Source organism: Balaenoptera acutorostrata, chromosome X (genome assembly GCF_949987535.1).
Source record: "Balaenoptera acutorostrata chromosome X, mBalAcu1.1, whole genome shotgun sequence".
In the NCBI taxonomy this organism is placed as follows: Eukaryota; Metazoa; Chordata; class Mammalia; order Artiodactyla; family Balaenopteridae; genus Balaenoptera; species Balaenoptera acutorostrata.
In genome coordinates this window covers 54350444-54375204 of record NC_080085.1, presented here as the reverse complement: position 1 = coordinate 54375204, position 24761 = coordinate 54350444, and the positions used below count along the sequence as shown (strand labels likewise).

Sequence of the window (24761 nt, the reverse complement as noted above, 5' to 3'; positions counted from 1 at the left end):
CAGCTTTTTACCATTGAGAATAATGTTTGCTATGGGTTTGTTGTATATGACCTTTATTAAATTGAGGTATGTTCCCTCTATGCCCTCTTTCTCGAGAGTTTTTATCATAAATGGGTGTTAAATTTTGTCAGAAGTTTATTCTGTATGTACTGATATGATCATATGGTTTTTATTCTTCAATTTTTGGATGTGGTGCATCACACTGATGGACCTGTGGATACTGAAGAATCCTTGCATCCCTGGAATAAATCCCCCTTGATCATGGCGTATGATCCTTTTAATGTATTGTTGGATTCGGTTTCCAACCATTTTGTTGAGGATTTTTGTGTTGATGTTCATCAGTAATATTTGCCTGTAATTTTCTTTTCTTATGGTATCTTTGTCTGGTTTTAGTGTCAGGATGATGATGGACTCATAGAATGAGATTGGAAGTGTTCCTTTGTCTGCAATTTTTTAAAAGAGTTTCAGAGGGATGGGTGTTAACTCTTCTCTAAATGTTTGATAGAGTTCACCTGTGAAGCCATCTGGTCCTGGACTTTTGTTTGTTGAAATTTTTTTTAATAGTACTTTCAGTTACAGTACTTGTGATGGGTCCTTTCATGTTTTCTATTTCTTCCTGGTTCAGTCTTGGAAGGTTGTACATTTCTAAGAATTTGTCCATTTCTTGCAGGTTGTCCTTTTTTTGGCATATAGCTGCTTGTACTAGTCTCTTATGATCCTTTCTATTTCTGTGATGTCAGTTGTAACTTATTTTTCATTTCTAATTTTATTGATTTGAGACCCCTACTTTTTGTTCTTGATGAGTCTGACTAAAGGTTTATTAATTTTGTTTATTTTTTCAAAGAATTGGCTTTTAGTTTCAGTGTTCTTTTCTACTGTTTTCGTCGTCTGTAATTCATTTATTTATACTCTGATTTTTATGATTTCTTTCCTTCTACTAACTTTGGGTTTTCTTTGTTCTTCCTTCTCTAGTTGCTCGAGGTGTAAGGTTAGGTTGTTTATTTGAGATTTTTCTTGTTTCCTGAGGTAACATTGTATTGCTATAAACTTCCCTCTTGGAGCTGCTTTTGCTGTGTTCCATAGGTTTTTGTATCATCGTGTTTTCATTGTTATTTGTCTCTAGGTATTTTTTGATTTCCTCTTTGATTTCTTCACTTATGCATTGGTTGTTTAGTAACATATTGTTTAGCCACCACGTGTTTGTGTTTTTTACACTTTATTTTCTTCTAATTGACTTGTAAGCCCATAGCGTTGTAGTCAGAAAAGATGCTTGATATGATTTCAATTTTCTTAAATGTACCAAGGTGTGCTTTCTGTCCCAGCATGTGATCTATCCTGGAGAATGTTCAATGGGCACTTGAGAAGAATGTGTATTCTGTTACTTTTGGATGCAGTGCTCTATAAATATCAGTTAAGGCCATCTGGTCTAATGTGTCATTTGAGGCTTGTTTTTCCTTATTGATTTCCTGTCTGGATGATCTATCCATTGATGTAAGTGAGGTGTTAAATTCCCCCACTATTATTGTGTTATTGTTGATTTCTCCTTTTATGGCTCTTAGCATTCCCCTTATATATTGAAGTGTTACTATGTTAGGAGCATATATATCTACAATTGTTATATCTTCTTCTTGGATTGATCCCTTGATCATTATGTAGTGTCCTTGTTTGTCTCTTGTAACAGTCTTTATTTTAAAGTCTATTTTGTCTGATATGAAATTTGCTACTCCAGTTTTCTTTTGATTTCCATTTGCATGAAATACCTTTTCCCATCCCCTCACTTTCAGTCTGTTTGTTTCCCTAGATCTGTAGTTGGTCTCTTGTAGACAGCATATATACGGGTCTTGGTTTTGTATCCATTCAGCCAGTCTGTGATTTTCAGTTGGAGCCTTTAATCCATTTACCTTTAAGGTAATTATCAATCTATGTACTTATTGCCATTTTGTTAATTATTTTAGATTTTTAGTAGGTCTTTTTCTTTTCATCCTCTTTCATTCTTTTCTCTTGTGTTTTGATTATTATTTTTAGTGTTGTTTGGATTGCTTTTTCTTTGTGTGTGTGTGTATCCATTGTAGATTTTTACTTGCCATCCCCATGAGGTTTTGATAGAGCATATCATATATCTACAAGATTGTTTTATGTTGCTGGTCTCTAAATTTCAGATGCATTTTCAATATCCTGCATTTATACTCTTCGCTTCTCATGATTCCTGGTTTAGATATCATATTTGAGTATGGATGATGTCCTACCTTTATTGTATGTTTGCCTTTACTGGTAAGCTTTCTTATTTGTAATTTTCTTGTTTCTTGTTGTGGCCTTTTCTTTTACACCTAGAGAAGTTCCTTTAGCATTAGTTGTGAAGCTGGTTTGGTGGTGGTGAATTCTCTTAGCTTTTGCTTGTCTGTGAAGTTTCTGATTTCTCCATCAAATCTGAATGAGAGGCTTGCTGGATAGAGTATTCTTGGTTGTAGGTTTTTCCCTTTTATCACTTTAAGTACTTCATTATACTCTCTTCTGGCTTGCAGAATTTCTGCTGATAACCTTATGGGGATTCCCTTGTATGTTATTTGTTGCTTTCCCCTTGTTGCTTTTAATATTTTCTCTTTGTCTTTAATGTTTGTCAGTTTGATTAATATGTGTATCGGTGTGTTCTTCCTTGGGTTTATCCTGTATGGGACTCTCTGTGCTTCCTGGACTTGAGTGAGTGTTTCCTTTCCCCTGTTAGGAAAGTTTTCAGCTATACTCTGTTTAAATATTTTCTCAGGCCCTTTCTCTCTCTCTTCTCCATCTGGGACCCCTATGATGCGAATGTTGGTGTGTTTAATATTGTCCCAGATGTCTCTGAGGCTGTCCTCATTTCTTTTCATTCTTTTTCCTTTATTCTGTTTCATGGCATTGATTTCCATCACTCTGTCTTCCAGCTCATTTATTTGTTCTTCTGCCTCAGTTATTCTGCTGCTGATTCCTTCTAGTTTATTTTTCATTTCAGTTATTGTATTTTTCATCTGTTTGTTTGTTCTTTAAATCTTCTAGAGGTTTGTTAAACATTTCTTGTATCTTCTCAATCTGTGCCTCCTTTCTTTTTCTGAGATCTTGAATCATCTTTACTCTTATTACTCTGAATTATTTTTCAGGTAGATTGCCTGTCTCCACTTCACTTAGTTGTTCTGGGTTTTTATCTTCTTCCTTCTTCTGGACGATATTCCTCTGCCATCTCATTTTGTCTAAATTTCTGTGTTTGTGGTCACCTTTCTGCAACCTGCATGCTAATAGTTCCTCTTGCTTCTGTGGTCTGCCCCCTGGTGGGTGAGTTTGGTCCAGGGGCTTGTGCAGGCCTCCTGGTGAGAGGGACTTGTGTCTGCCCACTGTTGGGTAGAGCTGGGTCTTGTCCTTCTGTTGGGGAGGGCCATGTCAAAGGGTGTGTTTAGAGGTGGCTGTGATCTTAGTATTACTTTAGGTAGCCTGTCTACTGATGGGTGGGGCTGTGTCCTCACCCTTCTGGTTGTTTGGTGTGAGGCATTCCAGAACTGGAGCCTGCTGGTTCTTAGGTCAGGCCAGGTCTTGGTGCCTAAATGGTGACCTCCGGGAGAGCTCACTCCAGTCAATATTCCCTGGGCCCTCTGCCACCAGTGTCCTTGTCCTCACAGTGAGCTACAGCCAACCCCCATCTCCCCAGGAGACCCTCCAAGACCCACCGGTAAGTCTAGCCCAGTCTTCTATGGAGTCACTGCTTTGTCCTGGGCCCCAGTGCACATGGAACCCTGTGTGTGCCCTCCAAGAGTGGAGTCTCTGTTTCCCCCAGTCCTGTGGAGCTCCTGCACTCAAGCCCACTGGCCTTCAAAGTCAAATGCTCTGGGGGTTCCTCTTCCCAATGCCAGACCCTCAGGCTGGGGATCCTGTTCTGGGTCTCAGAACTCTCACTCCTGTGGGAGAACCTCTGCAATATAATTATTTTTTGTTCGTCAGTCCCCCCCTTGGCAGTTATGGATTTGATTATACCACAAATGTGCCCCTTGTACCATCTCATTGTGACTTCTTCTTTGTCTTTGTATGTAAAATATCTTTTTCGGTAGGTTCCATCCTGTTTCGTCAATAGTTGTTCAGCAGTTAGTTGTGATTTTGGTGTTTTCATGATAGGAGGTGAGTTGAAGTCCTTCTACTCTGCCATCTTGTTTGGAATCTGTTACAGGCTTCAGGGAAACAACATTCAGAATGGTCAACAAATTTCATTTGGCCCAAGAATAGAGCATACCCATGATGTCTAGTAAAGTTTTTATAACTTGATTCTGAGCTGCCTCTTGCTATATTTCAGAATGGGCATTTTCAACCATCCACCATCTCTGCCAGAGATGTCACCCAGTGCTTTCTTTCCAGGCCCTTGTGCCTCTGGGTTTACTGGTACATTATTGCTGCCAGTGTCACTGCTGTCTTCAGCATTGCTGCCTGGGCTGCCAAGATGACAGGTGCCTCCAAAACATCTGGGTTCATCTCAGTCACAAGCACCACTTCCTCAGGACAGCAGGTTGGGGTCATGTACCTGGGGTTACAGGCACCTCTGCCATGTCCAAGGGTTGTTCAGTTCTTGGGCTCTGCCACTGACAGTGGGGGGCTAGTATCACAGGTGCCTCCATGGCTGGAGTGGTGGGATTGCAGGCCCCACTGCTGCTGATACCTGGTTTGCTGTGGCCACAGACAACACTGAAGCTGGAAAGCCAGTGTCATGTGCATCACCTCCCCTGCTGCTACCAGATTCTCTGAGGCTGCACGCTTAGCCACTGCAGATGGGGCACTGTGATCACAGGCACCTCCTCCACTGTTCATCTGGTTTCACCTCCTGTATTTGTTCCAGTCCACACACCTTTAAATGAACAGATATATGGAACTGTTCAGTGTCCTTGTGTGTTCAGCAAAGGAACCTTTGCTGAGTTATGGATGTTTTACTGGTTGTAGATTGAAGGGGATAGACAAAGAGATTGTCTCACATCGCCACGATGCTGACATCAGCTATCCCAAAATATGTTTTATATTCCTTCTTTGATCCACTGATAGTTTAAGAGTGTGTTGGTTAATCCCCATTTATCTGTGAATTCTCTGGTTGTCCTTTTTTGTTGTTTTTTGTTTTTTGTTTTTTTGTTTTTTGTTTTACATTTTAAAGTAATAACTAGGATTATTACTTATAACATTATACCAAAACATATAAGATTTTTAGAAATTTCATGTAATGTCTGAAACATTTATATTAACATATTTCCATATATATTTCCATACAAATACAAATATAAGATTTTTAGAAATTTCATGTAATGTCTGAAACATTTATATTAACATATTTCCATACAAATAACCCAATGAAAGTTTAGTATTAGTTGTTTTGTTTTTTTTATACTGCAGATTCTTATTAGGCATCAATTTTATACACATCAGTGTATACATGTCAATCCCAATCGCCCAATTCAGCACACCACCATCCCCACCCCACTGCAGTTTTCCCCCCTTGGTGTCCATATGTCCATTCTCTACATCTGTGTCTCAACTTCTGCCCTGCAAACTGGCTCATCTGTACCATTTTTCAAGGTTCCACATACATGCATTAATATACGATATTTGTTTTTCTCTTTCTGACTTACTTCACTCTGTATGACAGTCTCTAGATCCATCCACGTCTCAACAAATGACTCAATTTCGTTCCTTTTTATGGCTGAGTAATATTCCATTGTATATATGATATATGTACCACAACTTCTTTATCCATTCGTCTGTTGGTGGGCATTTAGAAAGCTTCCATGACCTGGCTATTGTAAATAGTGCTGCAATGAACATTCGGGTGCATGTGTCTTTTTGAATTACGGTTTTCTCTGGGTATATGCCCAGTAGTGGGATTGCTGGGTCATATGGTAATTCTATTTTTAGTTTTTTAAGGAACCTCCATATTGTTCTCCATAGTGGCTGTATCAATTTACATTCCCACCAACAGTGCAAGAGGTTTCCCTTTTCTCCACACCCTCTCCAGCATTTGTTGTTTGTAGGTTTTCTGATGATGCCCATTCTAACTGGTGTGAGGTGATACCTCATTGTAGTTTTGATTTGCATTTCTCTAATAATTAGTGATGTTGAGCATCTTTTCATGTGCATCGTGGCCGTCTGTATGTCTTCTTTGGAGAAATGTCTGTTTAGGTCTTCTGCCCATTTTTGGATTGGGGTGTTTGTTTCTTTAATATTGAGCTGAATGAGCTGTTTATATATTTTGGAGATTAATCCTTTGTCCGTTGATTCATTTGCAAATATTTTCTCCCATTCTGAGGGTTGTCTTTTCGTCTTGTTTATGATTTCCTTTGCTGTGCAAAAGCTTTTAAGTTTCATTAGGTCCCACTTGTTTATTTTTGTTTTTATTTCCATTACTCTAGGAGGTGGATCAAAAAAGATCTTGCTGTGATTTATGTCAAAGAGTGTTCTTCCTATGTTTTCCTCTAAGAGTTTTATAGTGTCCAGTCTTATATTTAGGTCTCTAATCCATTTTGAGTTTATTTTTGTGTATGGTGTTAGGGAGTATTCTAATTTCATTCTTTTACATGTAGCTGTCCAGTTTTCCCAGCACGACTTATTGAAGAGACTGTCTTTTCTCCATTGTATATCTTTGCCTCCTTTGTCATAGATTAGTTGACCATAGGTGCGTGGGTTAATCTCTGGGCTTTCTATCTTGTTCCATTGATCTATGTTTCTGTTTTTGTGCCAGTACCATATTGTCTTGATTACTGTAGCTTTGTAGTACAGTCTGAAGTCAGGGAGTCTGATTCCTCCAGCTCCATTTTTTTCCCTCAAGACTGCTTTGGCTATTCGGGGTCTTTTGTGTCTCCATACAAATTTTAAGATGATTTGTTCTAACTCTGTAAAAAATGCCATTGGTAATTTGATAGGGATTGCATTGAATCTGTAGATTGCTTTGGGTAGTATACTCATTTTCACAATGTTGGTTCTTCCAATCCAAGAACATGGTATATCTCTCCATCTGTTGGTATCATTTTTAATTTCTTTCATCAGTGTCTTATAGTTTTCTGCATACAAGTCTTTTGTCTCCCTAGGTAGGTTTACTCCTAGGTATTTTATTCTTTTTGTTGCAATGGTAAATGGGAGTGTTTCCATAAATTCTCTTTCAGATTTTTCATCATTACTGTATAGGAATGCAAGAGATTTCTGTGCATTAATTTTGTATCCTGCAACTTTACCATATTCATTAATTAGCTCTAGCAGTTTTCTGGTGGCAGTTTTAGGATTCTCTATGTATAGTATCATGTCATCCGCAAACAGTGACAGTTTTACTTCTTCTTTTCCAATTTGTATTCCTTTTATTTCTTTTTCTTCTCTGATTGCCGTGGCTAGGACTTCCAGAACTATGTTGAATAATAGTGGTGAGAGTGGACATCCTTGTCTCGTTCCTGATCTTAGAGGAAATGCTTTCAGTTTTTCACCATTGAGAATGATGTTTGCTGTGGGTTTGTCATATATGGCCTTTATTATGTTGAGCAAAGTTCCCTCTATGCCCACTTTCTGGAGAGATTTTATCATAAATGGGTGTTGAATTTTGTCAAAAGCTTTTTCTTAATCTATTGAGATGATCATATGGTTTTTATTCTTCAATTTGTTAATATGGTGTATCACATTGATTGATTTGTGTATATTGAAGAATCCTTGCATCCCTGGGATAAATCCCACTTGATCGTGTTGTATGATCCTTTTAATGTGTTGTTGGATTCTGTTTGCTAGTATTTTGTTGAGGATTTTTGCATCTATATTCATCAGTGATATTGGTCTCTAATTTTCTTTTTTTGTATTGTCTTTGTCTGGTTTTGGTATCAGGGTGATGGTGGCCTCATAGAACGAGTTTGGGAGTGTTCCTTCCTCTGCAATTTTTTGGAAGAGTTTGAGAAGGATGGGTGTTAGCTCTTCTCTAAATGTTTGATAGAATTCACCTGTGAAGCCATCTGGTCCTGGACTTTTGTTTGTTGGAAGATTTTTAATCACAGTTTCAATTTCATTACTTGTGATTGGTCTGTTCATATATTCTGTTTCTTCCTGGTTCAGGCTTGGAAGGTTATACCTTTCTAAGAATTTGTCCATTTCTTCCAGGTTGTCCATTTTATTGGCATAAAGTTGCTTGTAGTAGTCTCTTAGGATCCTTTGTATTTCTGCGGTGTCTGTTGTAACTTCTCCTTTTTCATTTCTGATTTTATTGATTTGAGTCCTCTTCCTCTTTTTCTTGATGAGTCTGGCTAATGGCTTATCAATTTTGTTTATCTTCTCAAAGAACCAACTTTTAGATTTATTGATCTTTGCTATTGTTTTCTTTGTTTCTATTTCATTTATTTCTGCTCTGGTCTTTATGATTTCTTTCCTTCTGCTACCTTTGGGTTTTGTTTGTACTTCTTTCACTAGTTTCTTTAGGTGTAAGGTTAGATTGTTTACTTGAGATTTTTCTTGTTTCTTTAGGTAGGCTTGTCTAGCTATAAACTTCCCTCTTAGAACTGCTTTTGCTGCATCCCATAGGTTTTGGGTCGTCGTGTTTTCATTGTCATTTGCCTCTAGGTATTTTTTGATTTCCTCTTTGATTTCTTCAGTGATCTCTTGGTTATTTAGTAACGTATTGTTTAGCCTCCATGTGTTTGTCTTTTTTACATTTTTTTCCCTGTAATTGATTTCTCATCTCATAGCGTTGTGGTCAGAAAAGATGCTTGATATGACTTCAATTTTCTTAAATTTACTGAGGCTTGATTTGTGACCCAAGATGTGATCTATCCTGGAGAATGTTCCGTGCGCACTTGAGAAGAACGTGTAATCTGCTGTTTTTGGATGGAATGTCCTATATATATCAATTAAATCTATCTGGTCTATTGTGTCATTTAAAGCTTCTGTTTCCTTATTTATTTTCATTTTGGATGATCTGTCCATTGGTGTAAGTGAGGTGTTAAAGTCCCCCACTATTATTGTGTTACTGTCGATTTCCTCTTTTATAGCTGTTAGCAGTTGCCTTATGTATTGAGGTGCTCCTATGTTGGGTGCATATATATTTATAATTGTTATATCTTCTTCTTGGATTGATCCCTTGATCATTATGTAGTGTCCTTCCTTGTCTCTTGTAACATTCTTTATTTTAAAGTCTATTTTATCTAATATGAGTATAGTTACTCCAGCTTACTTTTGATTTCCATTTGCATGGAATATCTTTTTCCATCCCCTCACTTTCAGTCTGTATGTGTCCCTAGGTCTAAAGTGGGTCTCTTGTAGACAGCATATATATGGGTCTTGTTTTTGTATCCATTCAGCCAGTCTGTGTCTTTTGGTTGGGGCATTTAATCCATTCACGTTTAAGGTAATTATTGATATGTATGTTCCTATGACCATTTTCTTAATTGTTTTGGGTTTGTTTTTGTAGGTCCTTTTCTTCTCTTGTGTTTCCCACTTAGAGAAGTTCCTTTAGCATTTGTTGTAGAGCTGGTTTGGTGGTGCTGAATTCTCTTAGCTTTTGCTTGTCTGTAAAGCTTTTGATTTCTCCATCAAATCTAAATGAGATCCTTGCCGGGTAGAGTAATCTTGGTTGTAGGTTCTTCCCTTTCATCACTTTAAGTATATCATGCCACTCCCTTCTGGCTTGCAGAGTTTCTGCTGAGAAATCAGCTGTTAACCTTATGGGAGTTCCCTTGTATGTTATTTGTCGTTTTTCCCTTGCTGCTTTCAATAATTTTTCTTTGTCTTTAATTTTTGCCACTTTGATTACTATGTGTCTCGGCGATTTTCTCCTTGGGTTTATTCTGTATGGGACTCTCTGTGCTTCCTGGACTTGGGTGGCTATTTCCCTTCCCATGTTAGGGAAGTTTTCGACTATAATCTCTTCAAATATTTTCTCTGGTCCTTTCTCTCTCTCTTCTCCTTCTGGGACCCCTATAATGCAAATGTTGTTGCGTTTAATGTTGTCCCAGAGGTCTCTTAGGCTGTCTTCATTTCTTTTCATTCTTTTTTCTTTAGTCTGTTCCGCAGCAGTGAATTCCACCATTCTGTCTTCCAGGTCACTTATCCGTTCTTCTGCCTCAGTTATTCTGCTATTGATTCCTTCTAGTGTAGTTTTCATTTCAGTTATTGTATTGGTCATCTCTGTTTGTTTGTTCTTTAATTCTTCTAGGTCTTTGTTAATCATTTCTTGCATCTTCTCAATCTTTGCCTCCATTCTTATTCCGAGGTCCTGGATCATCTTCACTCTCATTATTCTGAATTCTTTTTCTGGAAGGTTGCCTATCTCCACTTCATTTAGTTGTTTTTCTGGGGTTTTTTCTTGTTCCTTCATCTGTTACATAGCCCTCTGCCTTTTCATCTTGTCTATCTTTCTGTAACTGTGGTTTTTGGTCCACAGGCTGCAGGATTGTAGTTTTTCTTGCTTCTGCTGTCTGCCCTGTGGTGGTTGAGGCTATCTCTGGTTGTCCTTCTTTAACTGTAATTGATTTCTAACTTTATTCAGTTCTGATCAGAGAACATACTTTGTATTATTTCAATCTTTTTAAATTTTAATGACTTGTTTTATGGCTAACATGTGTTCTGTCCTGGAGAATATCTATTTTGTGAATGATATGAATCATTTGAGAAGAATGTTGATTCTGCTGTTTTAGACATAATGTTCTATACGTCAGTGTTACTCGGTATGTGATGTTTTTCAGGTCTTCTGTTTTCTTATTTATCTTCCGTCTCATTGTTCTATCCATTATAGAAAGTGGGATAGTGAAGTCTCTGACTAACTGTGAAACTGTCTATTTCTCCCTTCAATTCCATCAATTTTTGCTACATACACTTTGAGCTTTATTGTTAGGTGCTTATGTGATTATAATTTATATATTCTTGATGAATTTATTCTTTTGTGAATACATAATGTCCTTCTTTGTCTCTTGTAACAATTTTTGACTTAATGCCTATTTTGTCTTTATTAGTACAGCTGCACCAGCTCTCTTTTGTTTACTCTTTGCATGGAATATCTTTTTCTCTTCAGTCAAGTATTTCACTTTGAATCAAAAGTGAGTCTCTTGGGGGAGGAGCTTCAAGATGGTAGAAGAGTAAGACGTGGAGATCACCTTCCTATCCACAAATGTATCAGAAATACATCTACATGTGGAACAGCTCCTACAGAACACCTACTGAACGCTGGAAGAAGACCTCAGACTTCTCAAAAGGCCTGGGTAGGGCAAAAGAGAAAAGAAAAAACAGAGACAAAGGAATAGGGATGGGACCTGCACCAGTGGGAGGGAGCTGTGAAGGAAGAAAGGTTTCCACACACTAAGAAGCTACTTCGTGGGTGGAGACTGTGGGTGGCGGAGGTGGGGAGCTTCGGAGCCACGGAGGAGAGTGCAGCAACAGAGGTGCGGAGGGCAAAGTGGAGAGATTCCCGCACAGAGGATCAGTGCCGACCAGCACTCACCAGCCCAAGAGGCTTGTCTGCTCACCGCCGGGATGGGTGGGGGCCGGCAGCTGAGGCTTGGGCTTCAGTCGAATCCTAGGGAGAGGACTGGGGTTGGCCGCGTGAACACAGCCTGAAGGGGTAAGTGCGCCACAGCTAGCTGGGAGGGAGTCCGAGAAAAAGTCTGGAGCTGCCAAAGAGGCAAGAGACGTTTTCTTGCCTCTTTGTTTCCTGGTGCGTGAGGAGAGGAGATTAACAGCACCGCTTAAAGGAGCTCCAGAGATGGGCGCAAGCCGAGGCTATCAATGCGGACCCCAGAGACGGGCATGGTACGCTAAGGCTGCTGCTGCCGCCACCCAAAAGCCTGTGTACAAGCACAGGTCACTATCCACACATCCCCTCCCAGGAGCCTGTGCAGCCCGCCACTGCCAGGGTTCGTTGATCCAGGCACAGCTTCCCCAGGAGAACACACAGCACGCCTCAGGCTGTTGCAATGTCATGCCGGCCTCTGCTGCCGCAGGCTCGCCCAGCACTCCATACCCCTCCCTCTCCCTGGCCTGAGTGAGCCAGAGCCCCTAAATCAGCTGCTCTTTACCCCCATCCTGTCTGAGCAAAGAACAGATGCCCTCAGGCGACCTACATGCAGAGGCGGGTCCAAATCCAAAGCTGAACCCTGGCAGCTGTGTGAACAAAGAAGAAAAAGGGAAATTTCTCCCAGCAACCGCAGGAGCACAGGATTAAATCTCCACAGTCAACTTGATGTACCCTGCATCTGTGGAATACCTGAATAGAGAATGAATCATCATTAATTGAGGATGTAGACATTGGGAGCAAAGATACATATATTTTTTCCCTTCTTCTCTTTTTGTGAGTATGTATGTGTATGCTACTGTGTGTGATTTTGTCTGTATAGCTTTGCTTTTACCATTTGTCCTAGGGTTCTGCCCGTCAGTTTTTTTTGTTTTTTGGGTTTTTTTACTTTTTGAAAATCTTAATATTTTCTTATTTTATATTTTAATTATTTTATTTTATTTTATGTTATTTTATCTTCTTTCTTTCTTTCTTTCTTTTTTTCCTCCCATTTATTCTGAGCCGTGTGGCCAAAAGGCTCTTGGTGCTCCAGCCAGGCGTAAGAGCAGTGCCTCTGAGGTGGGAGAGCCAAGTTCAACACACTGGTCCAGAAGAGACCTCCCAGCATCACGTAATATCAAATGGTGAAAATCTCCCAGAGATCTCCATCTCAATTGCAAGACCCAGCTTCACTCAACGACCAGCAAGCTACAGTGCTGAACACCCTATGCCAAACAACTAGCAAGACAGGAACACAGCCCCATCCATTAGCAGAGAGGCTGCCTAAAATCATAAGGCCACAGACACCCCAAAATACACCACCACACGTGGACGTGCCCACCAGAAAGACAAGATCCAGCCTCATCCACCAGAACACAGGCACTAGTCCCCTCCACCAGGAAGCCTACAGAACCCACTGAACCAACCTTAGCCACTGAGGGCAGACACCAAAAACAACGGGAGCTATGAACCTGCAGCCTGCAAAAAAGAGACCCCAAACACAGTAAGTTAAGCAAAATGAGATGACAGAAAAACACACAGCAGATGAAGGAGCAAGGCAAAAACCCACCAGACCTAACAAATGAAGAGGAAATAGAAGTCTACCTGAAAAAGAATTCAGAATCATGATAGTAAAGATGATCCAAAATCTTGGAAATAGAATAGACAAAATGCAAGAAACATTTAACAAGGACCTAGAAGAACTAAAGAGTAAACAAGCAACGATGAACAACACAATAAATGAAATTTAAAATACTCTAGGAGGGATCGTTAGCAGAATAACTGAGGCAGAAGAACGGATAAATGACCTGGAAGATAAAAGAGTGGAAATAACTACTGCAGAGCAGAATAAAGAAAAAAGAATGAAAAGAACTGAGGACAGTCTCAGAGACCTCTGGGACAACATTAAATGCACCAACATTCGAATTATAGGGTTCCCAGAAGAAGAAGAGAGAAAGGGACTGAGAAAATATTTGAAGATATTATAGTTGAAAACTTCCCTAATATGGGAAAGGAAATGGTTAATCAAGTCCAGGAAGCACAGAGTCCCATACAGGATAAATCCAAGGAGAAACACGCCAAGACACATATTAATCAAACTGTCAAAAATTAAATATATAGAAAAAATACTAAAAGCAGCAAGGGAAAAACAACAAATAACACACAAGGGAATCCCCATAAGGTTAACAGCTGAACTTTCAGCAGAAACTGCAAGCCAGAAGGGAGTGGCAGGACATATTTAAAGTGATGAAGGAGAAAAACCTACAACCAAGATTACTCTACCCAGCAAGGATCTCCTTCAGATTTGATGGAGAAATTAAAACCTTAACAGACAAGCAAAAGCTGAGAGAATTCAGCACCACCAAACCAGCTTTAGAACAAATGCTAAAGGAACTTCTCTAGGCAGGAAACACAAGAGAAGGACACGACCTACAATAACTAACCCAAAACAATTAAGAAAATGGGAATAGGAACATACATATTGATAATTACCTTAAATGTAAAATGATTAAATGCTCCCACCAAAAGACACAGACTGGCTGAATGGATACAAAATCAAGACCCGTATATACTCTGTCTACAGCAGACCCACTTCAGACCTAGGGAAACATACAGACTGAAAGTGAGGGGATGGAAAAAGATATTCCATGCAAATGGAAATCAAAAGAAAGCTGGAGTAGCAATTCTCATATCAGACAAAATAGACTTTAAAATAAAGACTGTTACAAGAGACAAAGAAGGACACTACATAATAATCAACGGATCGATCCAAGAAGAAGATATAACAATTGTAAATATTCATGCCTCCAACATAGGAGCACCTCAATACATAAGGCAAATGCTAACAGCCATAAAATGGGAAATCAACAGTAACACGATCATAGTAGGGGACTTTAACTTCCCACTTTCACCGGTGGGCAGATCATCCAAAATGAAAATAAATAAGGAAACACAGGCTTTAAATGATACTTTAAACAAGATGGACTTAATTGACATTTATCGGACATTCCATCCTAAAACAACAGAATACACATTCCTCTCAAGTGCTCATGGAACATTCTCCAGGATAGAACATATCTTGGGTCACAAATCAAGCCTTGGTAAATTTAAGAAAATTGAAATCCTATCAAGTATCTTTTCCGACCACAATGCTATGAGACTAGATATCAATTACAGGGGAAAAAATCTGTAAAAAATACAAATACATCGAGGCTAAACAATATACTACTTAATAACCAAGAGATCACTGAAGAAATCAAAGAGGAAATCAAAAAAATACTTGGAAACAAATGACAGTGGAAACATGACGACCCAAAACCTATGGGATGCAGCAAAAGCAGTTCTTAGAGGGAAGTTTATAGCAATACAAGCCTACATCAAGAAACAGGAAACATCTCAAATAAACAACCTAAACTTGCACCTAAAGCAATTAGAGAAAGAAGAGCAAAAAAAACCCCAAAGCTAGCAGAAGGAAAGAAATCATAAAGATCAGATCAGAAATAAATGAAAAAGAAATGAAGGAAACAATAGCAAAAATCAATGAAACTAAAAGCTGGTTCTTTGAGAAGATAAACAAAATTGATAAACCATTAGCCAGACTCATCAAGAGAAAAAGGGAGAAGACTCAAATCAATAGAATTAGAAATGAAAAAGGAGAAGTAACCACTGACACTGTAGAAATACAAAAGATGATGAGAGATTACTACAAGCAACTCTATGCCAATAAAATGGACAACCTGGAAGAAATGGACAGATTCTTAGAAATGCACAACCTGCCGAGACTGAACCAGGAAGAAAGAAAAAATATGAACAGACCAATCACAAGCACTGAAATTGAAACTGTGATTAAAAACCTTCCAACAAACAAAAGCCCAGGACCACATGGCTTCACAGGTGAATTCTATCAAACATTTAGAGAAGAGCTAACACCTATCCTTCTCAGACTCTTCCAAAATATTGCAGAGGGAGGAACACTCCCCAACTCATTCTACGAGGCCACCATCACCCTGATACCAAAACCAGACAAAGATGTCACATGGAATGAAAACTACATGCCAATATCAGTGATGAACAAAGATGCAATAATCTTCAACAAAATACTAGCAAACAGAATCCAACAGCACATTAAAAGGATCAATCACCATAATCAAGTGGGGTTTATCCCAGGAATGCAAAGATTCTTCAATATACGCAGATCAATCAATGTGATACACCATATTAACAAATTGAAGGAGAAAAACCATATGATCTTCTCAATAGGTGCACAGAAAGCTTTCGACAAAATTCAACACTGATTTATGATAAAAACCCTGCAGAAAGTATGCATAGAGGGATCTTTCCTCAACATAATAAAGGCCATATATGACAAACCCACAGCCAACATCATCCTCAGTGGTGAAAAACTGAAACCATGTCCACTAAGATCAGGAGCAAGACAAGGCTGCCCACTCTCTCCACTATTATTCTACATAGTTTGGGAAGTTTTAGCCACAGCAATCAGAGAAGAAAAAGAAATAAAAGGAGTCCAAATCAAAAAGGAAGTAGTAAAGCTGTCACGGTTTGCAGATGACTTTATACTATACATAGAGAATCCTAAGAATGCTACCAGAAAACTGCTAGAGCGAATCAATGAATTTGGTAAAGTAGCATTGTACAAAATTAATGCACAAAAGTCTCTAGCATTCCTCTACACTAATGATGAAAAATCTGAAAGTAAAATTAAAGAAACACTCCCATTTACCATTGCAACAAAAAGAATAAAATACCTAGGAATAAACCTCCCCAAGGAGACAAAAGACCTGTATGCAGAAAATTATAAGACACTGATGAAAGAAATTAAAGATGATACAAATAGATGGAGAGTTACACCATGTTTTTGGATTGGAAGAATCAATATTGTGAAAATGAGTATACTACCCAAAGCAAACTACAGTTTCAATGCAATCCCTATCAAACTACCACTGGCATTTTTCACAGAACTAGAACAAAAAATTACACAATTTGTATGGAATAACAAAAGACCCCGAATAGCCAAAGCAATCTTGAGAAAGAAAAACAGAGCTTGTGGAATCATGCTCCCTGACTTCAGACTATATATACAAAGCTACAGTAATCAAGGCAGTATGGTACTGGCACAAAAACAGAAATATAGATCAATGGAAGAGGATAGAAAGCCCAATGATAAAGCCAGCCACATATGGTCACCTTATCTTTGATAAAGGAGGCAAGAATATACAGTGGAGAAAAGACAGCCTCTTCAATAAGTGGTGCTGGGATAACTGGACAGGTACATTTAAAAGTATGATATTAGAACATTCCCTAACACCATACACAAAAATAAACTCAAAATGGATTAAAGTCATAAATGTAAGGCCAGACACTATCAAACTCTTAGAGGAAAACATAGGCAGAACACTCTATGACATAAATCACAGCCAGACCCACCTCCTAGAGAAATGGAAATAAAAAGGAAAATAAACAAATGGGACCTAATGAAACTTAAAAGCTTTTGCACAGCAAAGGAAACCATAAACAAGACGAAAAGACAACCCTCAGAATGGAAGAAAATATTTGCAAATGAAGCTACTGACAAAGGATTAATCTCCAAGATTTACAAGCAGCTCATGCAGCTCAATATCAAAAAAGCAGAGGGAGGAGAGAAGATGGCGGAAGAGTAAGACGCGGAGATCACCTTCCTTCCCACAGATACAGTAGAAATACATCTACACGTGGAACTGCTCCTACAGAACACCAACTGAATGCTGGCAGAAAACGTCAGACCTCCCAAAAGGCAAGAAACTACCCCCGTACTTGGGTAGGGCAAAAGAAAAAAGAAATAACAGAGACAAAAGAATAGGGATGGCACCTGCACCAGTGGGAGGGAGCTGTGAAGGAGGAAAGATTTCCACGCACTAGGAAGCCCCTTCGTGGGCAGAGACTGTGGGTGGCAGAGGGGGGAAGCTTCGGAGCCACGGAGGAGAGCGCAGCCACAGGGGTGCGGAGGGCAAAGCATAGAGATTCCCGCACAGAGGAGCAGTGCCGAGCAGCACTCACCAGCCCGAGAGGCTTATCTGCTCGCCCGCTGGGGTGGGCGGGGCTGGGAGCTGAGGCTCGGGCTTCGGGCAGATTGCAGGGAGAGGACTGGGGTTGGCGGCGTGAGCACAGCCTGAAGGGGTTAGTGCACCACAGCTGGCTGGGAGGGAGACCTGGAAAAAGTCAGGAGCTGCCGAAGAGGCAAGAGACTTTTTCTTCCCTCTTTGTTTCCTGGTGTGCGAGGAGAGGGGATTCAGGGCGACGCCTAAACAAGCTCCAGAGATGGGCGCAAGCTGTGGCTATCAGCGCGGATCCCACAGCGACAGGGGCGCAGAGGAAAAATGGAGAGATTCTCGCACAGAGGCTCAGCGCCCAGCAGCACTCAGGAGCCCGAGAGCCTTGTCTGCTCACCCGCCGGGGTGGGCAGGGCTGGGAGCTGAGGCTCAGCTTCGGTCGGATGGCAGGGAGAGGACTGGGGTTGGCGGCGTGAACACAGCCTGAAGGGGTTAGCGCACCACAACTGGCTGGGAGAGAGATCGGGAAAAAGTCTGCAGCTGCCGAAGAGGCAAGAGACTTTTTCTTCCCTCTTTGTTTCCTGGTGCGCGAGGAGAGGGGATTCACAGCGCCGCCTAAATGAACTCCAGAGACTGGCGCGAGCCACGGCTATCAGCACGGACCCCAGAGACGGGCGTGAGACGCTGGGGCTGTTGCTGCCACCTCCAAAACACCTGTGTGCGAGCCCAGATCACTCTCCACACCGCCCCTCCCGGGAGCCTGTGCAGCCTGCCACTGCCAGGGTCCCGTGATCCAGGGACAACTTCCCCGGGAGAACGCACGGCGCGCCTCAGGCTGCTGCAACGTCACGCCGGCCTCTGACGCCGCAGGCTCGCCCCGCCTCCCCCGTACCCCTCCCTCCTCCCGGCCTGAGTGAGCCACAGCCCCCGAAGCAGCTGCTCCTTTAACCCCGTCCTGTCTGGGCGGGGAACAGACGCCCTCAGGCGACCTGCACGCAGAGGCAGGTCCAAATCCAAACCTGATCCCCAGGAGCTGTGCGAACAGAGAAGAGAAGGGGAAATCTCTCCCAGCAGCCTCAGAAGCAGCGGATTAAAACTCCACAAACAACTTGATGTGATGCATCTGTTGAATATCTGAATAGACAACGAATCATCCCAAATTCAGGAGGTGGACGTTGGGGGCAGGATATATTAATTTTTCCCCTTTTCCTTTTTTTGTGAGTGTAACTGTACATGCTTCTGGGTGAGATTTTGTCTGTATAGCTTTGCTTTATAATAGCTTTATTTTACTTCACTATATTATAGCCTCTTTCTTTCTTTCTTTCTATTTTTTCTCCCTTTTACTCTGAGCCGTGTGGACGAAAGGCTCTTGGTGCTCCAGCCAGGCATCAGGGCCGTGCCTCTGAGGTGGGAGAGCCAACTTCAGAACACTGGTCCACAAGAGACCTCCCAGCTCCACGTAATACCAAACGGCAAAAATCTCCCAGAGATCTCCACCTCAACATCAAGACCCAGAATCACTCAAGGACCAGCAAGCTACAGTGCTGAACACCCTATGCCAAACAACTAGCAAGACAGGAACACAGCCCCATCCATTAGCAGAGAGGCTGCCTAAAATCATAATAAGGCCACAGACACCCCAAAACACACCACCAGACGTGGACGTGCCCACCAGAAAGACAAGATCCAGCCTCATCCACCAGAACTCAGGCACTAGTTCCCTCCACCAGGAAGTCTACACAACCCACTGAACCAACCTTAGCCACTGGGGACAGATACCAAAAACAACGGGAACTACGAATCTGCAACCTGAGAAAAGGAGACACCAAACACAGTAAGATAAGCAAAATGAGACGACAGAAAAACACACAGCAGATGAAGGAGCAGGGTCAAAACACACTGGACTTAACAAATGAAGAGGAAATAGGTAGTCTACCTGAAAAAGAATTCAGAATAATGATAGTAAGGATGATCCAAAATCTTGGAAATAGAATAGACAAAATGCAAGAAACATTTAACAAGGATGTAGAAGAACTAAAGAGGAACCAAGCAATGATGAAAAACACAATAAATGAAATTAAAAATACTCTAGATGGGATCAATAGCAGAATAACTGAGGCAGAAGAAAGGATAAGTGACCTGGAAGATAAAATGGTGGAAATAACTACTGCAGAGCACGATAAAGAAAAAAGAATGAAAAGAACTGAGGGCAGTCTCAGAGACCTCTGGGACAACATTAAATGCACCAACATTCGAATTATAGAGGTCCCAGAAGAAAAAGAGAAAAAGAAAGGGACTGAGAAAATATTTGAAGAGATTATAGTTGAAAACTTCCCTAATATGGGAAAGGAAATAGTTAATCAAGTCCTGGAAGCACAGAGAGTCCCATACAGGATAAACCCAAGGAGAAACACACCAGGACACATATTAATCAAACTGTCAAAAATTAAATATAAGGAAAACATATTAAAGGCAGCAAGGGAAAAACAACAAATAACACACAAGGGAATCCCCATAAGGTTAACATCTGATCTATCATCAGAAACTCTGCAAGCCAGAAGGGAGTGGCAGGATATACTTAAAGTGATGAAGGAGAAAAACCTACAACCAAGATTACTCTACCCAGCAAGGATCTCATTCAGATGTGATGGAGAAATTAAAACCTTTACAGACAAGCAAAAGCTGAGAGAGTTCAGCAACACCAAACCAGCTTTACAACAAATGCTAAAGGAAGTTCTCTAGGCAAGAAACACAAGAGAAGGAAAACACCTACAATAACAAACCCAAAACATTTAAGAAAATGGGAATAGGAACATACATATCGATAATTTCCTTGAATGTAAATGGACTAAATGCTCCCACCAAAAGACACAGGCTGGCTGAATGGATACAAAAACAAGACCCATATATATGCTCTCTACAAGAGACCCACTTCAGACCTAGAGACACATACAGACTGAAAGTGAGGGGATGGAAAAAGATATTCCATGCAAATGGAAATCAAAAGAAAGCTGGAGTAGCAATTCTCATATCAGACAAAATAGACTTTAAAATAAAGACTATTACAAGAGACAAAGAAGGACAATATATAATGATCAAGGGATCGATCCAAGAGGAAGGTATAACAATTGTAAATATTTATGCACCCAACATAGGAGCACCTCAATACATAAGGCAAATACTAACAGCCATAAAAGGGTAAATCGACAGCAACACAATCATAGTAGGGGACTTTAACACCCCACTTTCACCAATGGACAGATCATCCAAAATGAAAATAAATAAGGAAACACAAGCTTTAAATGATACATTAAACAAGATGGCCTTAATTGATATTTATAGGACATTCCACCCAAAAACAAGAGAATACACATTTTTCTCAAGTGCTCATGGAACATTCTCCAGGATAGATCATATCTTGGGTCACAAATCAAGCATTGGTAAATTTAAGAAAATTGAAATCTTATCAAGTATCTTTTCCGACCACAATGCTATGAGACTAGATATCAATTACAGGAAAAGATCTGTAAAAAATACAAACACATGGAGGCTACACAATACACTACTTAATAACTAAGTGGTCACTGAAGAAATCAAAGGGGAAATCAAAAAATACCTAGAAACAAATGACAATGGAAATACGACGACCCAAAACCTATGGGATGCAGCAAAAGCAGTGCTAAGAGGGAAGTTTATAGCAATACAAGCCTACCTCAAGAAACAGGAAACATCTCGAATAAACAACCTAACCTTGCACCTGAAGCAATTAGAGAAAGAAGAACAAAAAAATCCCCAAAGCCAGCAGAAGGAAAGAAATTATAAAGATCAGGTCAGAAATAAATGAAAAAGAAATGAAGGAAACAATAGCAAAAATCAATGAAACTAAAAGCTGGTTCTTTGAGAAGATAAACAAAATTGATAAACCATTAGCCAGACTCATCAAGAGAAAAAGGGAGAAGACTCAGATCAATAGAATTAGAAATGAAAAAGGAGAAGTAACCACTGACACTGCAGAAATACCAAAGATCATGAGAGATTACTACAAGCAACTAATTGCCAATAAAATGGACAACCGGGAAGAAATGGACAGATTCTTAGAAATGCAGAAACTGCCAAGACTGAACCAGGAAGAAACAGAAAATATGAACAGACCAATCACAAGCACTGAAATTGAAACTGTGATTAAAAACCTTCCAACAAACAAAAGCACAGGACCAGATGACTTCACAGGTGAATTCTATCAAACATTTAGAGAAGAGCTAACACCTATCCTTCTCAAACTCTTCCAAAATATTGCAGAGGGAGGAACACTCCCAAACTCATTCTACGAGGCCACCATCACCCTGATACCAAAACCAGACAAAGATGTCACAAAGAAAGAAAACCACAGGCCAATATCACTGATGAACATACATGCAAAAAGCCTCAACAAAATACTAGCAAACAGAATCCAACTGCACATTAAAAGAATCATACACCATGATCAAGTGGGGTTTATCCCAGGAATGCAAGGATTCTTCAATATACGCAAATCAATCAATGTGATACACCATATTAACAAATTGAAGGAGAAAAACCATATGATCATCTCAGTAGATGCAGAGAAAGCTTTGGACAAAATTCAACACCCATTTATGATAAAAGCCCTGCAGAAAGTAGGCATAGAGGGAACTTTCCTCAACATAATAAAGGCCATATATGACAAACCCACAGCCAACACTGTCCTCAATGGTGAAAAACTGAAACCATTTCCACTAAGATCAGGAACAAGACAAGGTTGCCCACTCTCACCACTATTATTCAACATAGTTTTGGAAGTGTGAGCCACAGCAATCAGAGAAGACAAAGAAATAAAAGGAATACAAATCGGAAAAGAAGAAGTAAAGCTGTCACTATTTGCAGATGACATGATACTATACATAGAGTATCCTAAAGATGCTACCAGAAAACTCCTAGAGCTAATCAATGAATTTGGTAAAGTAGCAGGATACAAAATTAATGCACAGAAATCTCTTGCATTTCTATACACTAATGACGAAAAATCTGAAAGTGAAATTAAGAAAACACTCCCGTTTACCATTGCAACAAAAAGAATAAAATATCTAGGAATAAACCTACCTAAGGAGACAAAAGACCTGTATGCAGAAAATTATAAGACACTGATGAAAGAAATTAAAGATGATACAAATAGATGGAGAGATATACCATGTTCCTGGATTGGAAGAATCAACAATGTGAAAATGACTCTACTACCCAAAGCAATCTACAGATTCAATGCAATCCCTATCAAACTACCACTGGCATTTTTCACAGAACTAGAACAAAAAATTTCACAATTTGTATGGAAACACAAAAGACCCCGAATAGCCAAAGCAATCTTGAGAACGAAAAATGGAGCTGGGGGAATCAGGCTCCCTGACTTCAGACTATATTACAAAGCTACAGTAATCAAGACAGTTTGGTACTGGCACAAAAACAGAAATATAGATCAATGGAACAGGATAGAAAGCCCAGAGATAAACCCACACACATATGGTCAGCTTATCTTTGATAAAGGAGGCAAGAATATACAGTGGAGAAAAGACAGCCTCTTCAATAAGTGGTGCTGGGAAAATTGGAGAGATACATGTAAAAGTATGAAATTAGAACACTCCCTGACACCATGCAGAAAAATAAACTCAAAATGGATGAAAGACCTAAGTGTAAGGGCAGACACTATCAAACTCTTAGAGGAAAACATAGGCAGAACACTCTATGACATACATCACAGCAAGATTCTTTTTGACCCAGCTCCCAGAGAAATGGAAATAAGAACACAAATAAACAAATGGGACCTAATGAAACTTAAAAGCTTTTGCACAGCAAAGGAAACCATAAACAAGACCAAAAGCAACCCTCAGGATGGGAGAAAATATTTGCAAATGAAGCAACTGACAAAGGATTAATCTCCAAGATTTACAAGCAGCTCATGCAGCTCAATAACAAAAAAATGAACAACCCAATCCAAAAATGTCCAGAAGACCTAAATAGACATTTCTCCAAAGAAGATATACAGATGGCCTACAGACACATGAAAGAATGCTCAACATCATTAATCATTAGAGAAATGCAAATCAAAACTACAATGAGATATCATCTCACACCGGTCAGAATGGCCATCATCAAAAAATCTAGAAACAATAAATGCTGGAGAGAGTGTGGAGGAAAGGGAACACTCTTGCACTGTTAGTGGGAATGTAAATTGATACAGCCACTATGGAGAACAGTATGGAGGTTCCTTAAAAACTACAAATAGAACTACCATACGACCCAGCAATCCCACTACTGGGCATATACCCTGAGAAAACCATAGGTCAAAAAGAGTCATGTACCAAAATGTTCATTGCAGCTCTATTTACAATAGCCAGGACATGGAAGCAACCTAAATGTCCATCGACAGATGAATGGATAAAGAAGATGTAGCACATATATACAATGGAATATTACTCAGCCATAAAAAGAAATGAAATGGAGGTATTTGTAATGAGGTGGATGGAGTTAGAGTCTGTCATACAGAGTGAAGTAAGTCAGAAAGAGAAAAACAAATACAGTATGCTAGCACATATATACGGAATCTAAGGAAAAAAAAAAGGCCATCAAGAACCTAGTGGCAAGACGGGAATAAAGACACAGACCTACTAGAGAATGGACTTTAGGATATGGGGAGGGGGTGGGGTGAGATGTGACAGGGTAAGAGAGTGTCATGGACATATATACACTACCAAATGTAAAATAGATAACTAGTGGGAAACAACCGCATAGCACAGGGTGATCAGCTCTGTGCTTTGTGACCACCTAGAGGGGTGGGATGGGGAGGGTGGGAGGGAGGGAGATGCAAGAGGGAAGAGAAATGGGAACATATTGTATATGTATAACTGATTCACTTTGTTATAAAGCAGAAGCTAACACACCATTGTAAGGCAATTATACTTCAATAAAGATGTTTAAAACAAACAAACAAACAAACAGCCCAATCCAAAAATGGGCAGAAGACCTAAATAGACATTTCTCCAAAGAAGATATACAGATTGCCAACAAACACATGAAAGAATGCTCAACATCATTAATCATTAGAGAAATGCAAATGAAAACTACAATGAGATACCATCTCACACCGGTCAGAATGGCCATCATCAAAAAATCTAGAAACAATAAATGCTGGAGAGGGTGCGGAGAAA

General features: G+C 39.9%; 1 protein-coding gene across 1 annotated transcript in view; it reads left to right on the top strand.

Annotated features, from left to right (window-relative positions):
• Positions 1-24761, top strand: part of LOC103001617 (myotubularin-related protein 8) — a 143745-nt gene that overhangs the window by 114673 nt on the left and 4311 nt on the right. The window contains exon 13 of the mRNA XM_057537639.1: positions 12521-12561. Coding sequence (XP_057393622.1) covers positions 12521-12561 — 41 coding nt within the window. The remainder of the gene's footprint in view (positions 1-12520; positions 12562-24761) is intronic.